Source organism: Dictyostelium discoideum (genome assembly GCF_000004695.1).
Source record: "Dictyostelium discoideum AX4 chromosome 5 chromosome, whole genome shotgun sequence".
Classification (NCBI taxonomy): domain Eukaryota; phylum Evosea; class Eumycetozoa; order Dictyosteliales; family Dictyosteliaceae; genus Dictyostelium; species Dictyostelium discoideum.
Genome location: NC_007091.3, coordinates 3,682,424 through 3,689,996, shown reverse-complemented (window position 1 = coordinate 3,689,996; position 7,573 = coordinate 3,682,424). Strand labels below are relative to the sequence as shown.

The following is a 7,573-nucleotide window of genomic DNA, read 5'->3' as shown; positions in this document are numbered from 1 at the left end:
GTGGTGATATAGAATTTGGGGAAGAATTATTTGAAATTATTTTTATGGGGGAGGTTGTATTTGTAGTTGTAGAGATTGTTGATTGAGTTGTTTTATTCATACAATTTTCAAAATTTTTAGAAATCCTTTAAATTATTTTTTTTTAATTTTGAGTTAGAAAAAAAAAAAAAAAAAATTAAAAAAAAAAATTAAAAAAAATTGAATTAAAATTGTCAAAGCAATTTTGTTTAATAAAAAAAAAAATAAAAATAAAAATTAAAAAAAAAACTTTTTAGAAATATTTTCAAAGAAATCAATTGAGATATTTTGAAAAAAAATAAAAATTAAAAAAAAAAAAAAAAAAAAAAAAAGTTATAAATAGAAACATACAGTTAAAATATTGTCGTTATTTGTTGCAAAATAAATATTTATACAAATCTTTAAAGAAAAAAAGGAAAAAAAAAAAAAAAAAAAAAATTTATTTTAATAATATAAACATAATTTTAAAATTAAAAAAAGAAGTAAAAAAAATAAAAAAAAAAAAATTTTCTTTGATAAAATAAATATAATTTTAAAAAAGAAAATTAATTTGTTATCAAATAAAAAAATTAAAGTTTTTAAGGTATTTTGGTTAAATATTTTTTTTTTTTTTTTTTTTTTTTTTTTACTTCTTTTTTTAATTTATAAAAATTTATAAATAAATCCAATTGTTTATACTACTAACATTTTTTCACTAAACACATATTCTTAAAATATTTGATTTCCAAATAAATTTTTTTTTTTTTTTTTTTTTTTTTTTTTTTTGTGGTTTTTAAGTGTGTGTTTTATGTGTGTTTGCATCATTTCATTTTTTTTTTTAATATTTTTAAATTAAAAAATAATATTTTTTAATTGTTTTTTTTTTTTTTAAATTTTATTTTTAAAAAATTATTAAATAAAAATTTTTTTTATTTTTTAAAAAAATTTTTTTAAATTTTTTTTTTAACCTTTTTTTTTTTTTTTTTTTTAAAATTAAATTTTTTTTTTTTTTAAAACCTCCACCGAAATTATCAAATTTTCCTTTTTTAAAAATGGGATGAAAAAAAAAAAAAAAAAAACTTAAAATTAATTTAATTGGAAGGGGGGGAAAACATTTTTTTAATTAAATTTTTAATTTTTGGATAATTATAATTTTTCCTTTTTTTTTTTTTTGATTACTTGTTTAATTATTTTTAGGGTGGTTTTGTGCCAAAAGTAAACAAAACAAAACAAAAAAAAAAAAAAAAAAAAAAAAAAAAAAAAAAAACAATAATAAAATTTATTACATTCCTTATTACTTTTCCTTATTACTTTTTTTGTCATTAGAAAAAAAATAAACAAATTAATAAAAAAAATAAAAAAAAATATTAATTTGTAATAATAGTTAAAATAATAACTCCTATTTATTTGTCCCAATAAAAATAAAACCAATAATAATAAAAATAATTTAAATCATTTAAAATAAATATACCAATTTTTTAAAATAAAATTTTAAAAAAAAAAAAAAAAAAAAAAAAATTTAAAAGAAATAAAAAAAAAAAAATTTATGTTAAGTAATAATATTATATATAATAATAATAATAAAATTTTAAATAAAGAAATGAAAAATCAAAAAAAAACAATAATTTATAATTTACCAAATACAATTATATCAATAATTATTGAAAAGAATAGTCAAGATGATCCAACATTATATAATTTAATAAAATTATCATTAGTTTGTAAAAAATGGGGATCACAAATTGTACCATATCATTTTTGTTTTTTTAAACATTCAAGTTTTGAAAAAATATTACAATTAGCAACCAATCCATTAATTCCAAATGGTAGAGAATGTAAATTTACAGATATTTATATAACAAGACAACAACCACAACCATATACATCTTCATCATCCTCATCTTTATCTTCAAATTCATCTTCAAATTCATTTTGTTCATCATCATCATCATCATCAAAAAACAATAGTAGTAATAATAATAATTTAATTAAAAGTACATCAATTGTAATTGGTACACCTAGAAATAATTCATATCAAATTACCAATGGTAAATTACAACAATTTTTAAATCAATGTACCACAATTCAAACTATAAGTTTAGTAAATTATTGTTTAGATAATGAAAGAAATTTCGGTGAAAGAATTAGTGAAATCTTGATAAATTGTCAACAATATTCAATAACGAAATTAGAATTAATGAATTTAGATTTAGTTTCAAATGGTTCATCAATTATTATCTCTTCATTAAAAAATAATAATGTATTGACAGATTTAAATTTATCAAGAAATTTTTTACGTGAAAAGGATGGTATTTTAATTGGTGATGCATTACGTCATAATCATACATTAAAAATTTTAAATTTATCATTCAATGAATTTAAAATATCTGGTTTAAAAGCAATAATTGAAGGTTTACATAAAAATCATTCAATAACAAATATAAATTTAGAAGCAGTTTGTAGATTAGATTGTATGGTTCAAAATTTTTCATTATCGTCACCACCATTAACACCAAATACAAATACAAATAATACAATTATAAATAATAATTATAATAATAATAATAATTTATCATCATCAACAACATTATTACAAGTTAATAATAATAATATAAATTTATCATTATCATCATCATCATCAAATGGATTTAATATTAATTTATTATCATTAAATAGTCCAAATAATAATTCAACAAATAATTTTAATATTACAAATTCATTAAGTAATAATAGTAATTATAGTAATAATAATAATATTGGTAATGGTGGTAATTTTAATGGTGGTAATTTTAATTTTAATTCATTATTATTAGGTACACCACCATCAACAAATAATAATAATAATAATAATAATAATAATAATCATTCTTGGATGATGGTTGGTAGTGGTAATGATTTTCATTTTTCAAGTGCAAATTGGATACCATCATCACCATCATCAATTTCAATTAATTCAAAAATGATTGATGCAATTAGAAATCTTGGTGATAATAAAACTTTGAAATCTATAAATTTAAGTCATAATACATTTGGTAAACCATTTAATATGTCATTATTTGAATTGATTTATTATACAAAATCAATTACATCACTTCATTTAAATTATTTGAAATTGGATGATGAATCTGGTGAAAAGATAGCATCGGCATTAAAAGATAATAAATCATTGATTACAATTAGTTTAATTTATAATCAATTATCAAAAGAAACTGGTATTTCTTTATCAAATAGTTTAATTCATAACACTACCATAGAATATTGTTATCTCTCAAATAATTTATTTAATGGTGATGATGTTTCAATTGACTTTTCAAATATGTTATTAAAAAATTCAAATTTAAAAATTTTAGATTTATCTGATAATAATTTCCAATCAATTGGTTGTAAACAATTAATGGATTCTTTAAAAATTAATAATCAATCAAATTTAAAACAATTATTATTAAGAAATAATAATATTTCTGATTTAGATAATAATAATAATAATAATAATAATATTGATAATAATAATGTTGGTTTAATAATTTCAACAATGCTAAAAGAAAATAAATCTTTAGAAATTTTAGATTTAAGTTTTAATAATTTATTGTCAAATTCATTAATTTCAATTTCAAACTCATTAGAAAATTATAATTCAACTTTAACCGGTTTAAATATTTCATTTAATAATTTATTAGATCAATCTTTAAATTCTGAACAATCAATTAAAAAATGTTATCAATCAATTTTATCAATTTTTAATAATAATAAAATTATTCAATCATTTGAATTAGATGGTAACCAATTTAAAGATGATCAATTAATTGAATTTTCAAATCTTTTAAAAATAAATCAAAATTTTAATAATTATTATAAACCAACAACAATACCAACAACAACAAATTTTAATAATAATTGTAATAAAATTCAAACAACCTCAACAACTTCAACTTCAATTTCAAATTTATCTTCATTAGTATCGACAACAACAACTACTACAACTACAACTTCTTCAAATAATAATAATAATACTACTTCAACTTCAACTACAACAACAACAACAACAACTTCAACAACTTCGTTAAATATTAAAAAAAAAAAAAAAATTTTAGATGGATTACTAAATAAAAGAAAATAAAAAAAAAAAATTATTTATTTATTTATTTTTTAAAATATAAACTATCTCTTTTATTATTTTTATTTTTATTATTATTATTATTATTTTTATTAAAATGCATTTTTTTTTTTTTTTTTTTTTTTTTTTAAAAAAATTATTTATTTATAAATTACTTTTGATTTTGATTGTTTTGAAGTTTTTGAATTTATAATTTTACCAATTTTATAAACTTTTTCATTATTTGATTCTAAAGATTTAGTGATTGAATCAACTTTATCAGGTGAAACAATTAAAATCATACCAATACCAGAGTTGAAAGTTTTTAATAATTCTTCAGTTTCCATATTACCAAGTTCAACTAAATATTTAAAGATTGGAAGAATTTCCCAACTACCCAATTCAACTTCACAATCTAAACCATCTGGAATTACCCTTGGTAAATTCTCAGTGATACCACCACCAGTGATATGAGCTAAACCATTTACACCACCACTTTTAATTGCTGCAAGACAAGATAATACATAGAGTTTAGTTGGTGTTAATAATACTTGACCAAGTGTTTTACTTGAATCGAATGGTGCAATTGAATTATAAGTTAAACCACCACTCTTGGTTTCAATTAAATATCTAACCAATGAATAACCATTTGAGTGAACACCACTTGATGCAAGACCCAATAGAATGTTACCCTCTTGAATGTTTGATGGTAACATTTGGTCACGTTCAACTGCACCAACGCTGAAACCTGCTAAATCATATTCACCATCTTTATACATTCCTGGCATTTCTGCTGTTTCACCACCAATTAATGCACAACCAGATTCTTTACAACCACGTGCAATACCAGAGACAACTTGAGTTGCGACATCTACATGAATTCTACCAGTGGCGAAATAATCTAAAAAGAATAATGGTTCTGCACCTTGAACAACTACATCATTGACACACATTGCTACCAAATCAATACCAATACTATCATGAATTCCAAGTTCTTGTGCAATCTTTAATTTTGTACCAACACCATCAGTACCTGATACTAAAATTGGATCTCTAAATCCTGCTGCTTTTGTATCGAATAATGCACCGAATCCACCCAAATCACTAACACAACCCAATCTAGTGGTTGCTTTTGCCAATGGTCCAATATTATCAACTACAGCATCACCTCTTTCAATATCAACACCTGATTCACTATAGGATACAGATTGTTTTGAATTGGCTTGTTGTTGCTTCTTTCTTTCCAAATGGTTTAATGCTTTTTGACCAATATCTTTACGATATTGCATACCTTCAAAACTAATAGTTTCAATTAATTTATATGAATTCTTTATTGCATCTTCTAATGACTCCGATACCGATGTACATGATAAAACACGACCACCATTTGTAACAATATCATTACTACCATTTACAGTTGTACCAGCTTGAAAAATAATATTATCATTTGTATTTTTATTCTCTAATAAACCATTAATTTTCAAACCTTTTGGATAAGAATCTGGATAACCTTTTGAAGCGGCAACAACAGTTACTGCAAACTTATTTGACCATTTTACATCCAATCCATCTAAACGACCTTCAATACATGCCAATACAATTTCAAATAGATCAGTCTCTAACAATGGTAAAACTACTTGAGTCTCTGGATCACCCATACGACAATTGAATTCCAAAACATTGATAACTTTATCATTGGTTGTTGATGATGATGATGATACCATTAAACCTGCAAATAAAACACCAACAAATGGTTTACCCTCTTTTCTCATTCCATTAATTGTTGGTTTTAAAATGGTTTCAACACAACGATCAATAATTGTACCAAATGAACTCTTTGATTTACTTTTATCAGTGGTAGCATTATTGTTACAGTCTACAATGAATGGTGCTGGTGCATATGCACCCATACCACCAGTATTGGCACCTTTATCACCATCGAATATTCTTTTATGATCTTGTGCTGGTGGCATAACTACTAAACTATAACCATCGGAAAAACACATTAAACTACATTCTTCACCATCTAAAAATTCTTCAATTACAATTTCATCACCTGCACTACCAAATTCTTTATCAACCATAATTCTTTTTAATCCTTCTAATTCTTCTTCTTTATTATTTGGTATTAAAACACCTTTACCTGCTGCACATCCAGATGCCTTTTTAATTAATTATAAATTATAAAATTACTATTAATAATAATATTTTTATATTTATTTTTATTTATTTTAATATATTTACCTTTAACACAATTTTATAATTTAAAGATTCAATATATTGTTTTGCTTTATTATAATCAGTAAAAGTTTGATAACGTGCAGATGGAATATTATTTCTTGCCATAAAATCTTTACAAAATACTTTTGAACCTTCTAATTGTGCAGCTTTTTTGGTTGGACCAAAACAAGAGATACCTTTTCTTTTTAATCCATCAACTATACCATCTACTAATGGTACCTCTGGTCCGACAAATACATATTCCACATTATGTTCTTTACAAATGTTTGAGATTGATTCTGCATCAATTTTTGAACATTCAACTGTTATAACTCTTTCCATTGTTGAACTTGATGCATTTCCTGGTACTAATATAACTTTATCAACTTGATTAGATTCTAATAATTTCCATGTAATTGCATGTTCTCTACTACCACTACCAATAACTAAAATATTATTTTTTATTGTCATTTTTTATTTATTTATTTATATATATTTACTATATTAAAAAAAAAAAAAAGAAAGCTATTTATTTTTATTTTTTTTAAAAAAAAAAAAAAAAGATTAATATATGAATGTTTAAACAAACTAATTAAGGATTTTAGGTGCGTGGAGAAAAAAAAAATAATTTACAAAAAAAAAAAAAAAAAAAAAAAGTGTAGAAAAAAAAAAAAAAAAAATAAAAAATAATTTCGTAAGGGTGTGTGTCTGTTCATTTTATTCTAAAAATAAAATAAAAAAAGACCCACCCTATTTTTTACTTACACTATCTTTACTTTGAAGATATAAAAAAAAAAGTAGAATAAATTATTAAAAAAAAAAAAAAAAAAAAAAAAAAAAAAAAAAAAAGATTAAGTTAAAAAATACGATAAAAATATAAAAATTAAAAAAAAAAAATAAAAAAAAAAAAAAAAGTTTATTTGTTTTAATTAAAATGCCGATGCGGCCATTCGCAAATTTGCAAACATAATTTTTTGATTTTTTTTTTTTTTTAATCCGAATATTTTAAAAACTAAGACTTTTTACGACTATATTTATTTAATTTTCAAATCAAAAAAAAAAAAAAAAAAAAAAGAAAAGTTATAATTATTTTCAATATATCTAAAAAAAAAAAAAAAAAATTATTTAGAGTTTTTAATGTTTATTAAATTTTTTTAAATATTTAATATATTTAATAGTGATGGTAAATTATTAATTTTTTCAATTGAATCACCTGTTTTAGTTTTAATTCTTGTAAAAACAATCCACATCCCTTCTTCTAAT

At 20.9% G+C, this 7,573-nt stretch overlaps 3 protein-coding genes across 3 annotated transcripts in view; 1 reads left to right on the top strand and 2 right to left on the bottom strand.

Annotated features, from left to right (window-relative positions):
- DDB_G0290127 (WD40 repeat-containing protein) overlaps nucleotides 1-100 on the bottom strand; it is a gene marked incomplete at both ends in the record, with an annotated part of 2,167 nt that extends 2,067 nt beyond the window's left edge. The window contains one exon of the mRNA XM_630791.1: nucleotides 1-100. This exon is cut by the window's left edge and continues 461 nt beyond it. Coding sequence (XP_635883.1) covers nucleotides 1-100 — 100 coding nt within the window.
- Nucleotides 101-1,597: 1,497 nt separating this feature from the next.
- Nucleotides 1,598-4,114, top strand: DDB_G0290125 (hypothetical protein; the record flags this gene model as incomplete). Its single annotated transcript, XM_630790.1, has 1 exon — nucleotides 1,598-4,114. The coding sequence occupies one exon, from the start codon at nucleotides 1,598-1,600 to the stop codon at nucleotides 4,112-4,114; it is 2,517 nt and encodes an 838-aa protein (XP_635882.1).
- Nucleotides 4,115-4,251: 137 nt separating this feature from the next.
- Nucleotides 4,252-6,781, bottom strand: purD (phosphoribosylamine-glycine ligase; the record flags this gene model as incomplete). The annotated part of the gene is made up of 2 exons (XM_630789.1): nucleotides 4,252-6,252; nucleotides 6,335-6,781. The coding sequence occupies 2 exons, from the start codon at nucleotides 6,779-6,781 to the stop codon at nucleotides 4,252-4,254; spliced, it is 2,448 nt and encodes an 815-aa protein (XP_635881.1).
- Nucleotides 6,782-7,573: the final 792 nt, after the last annotated feature.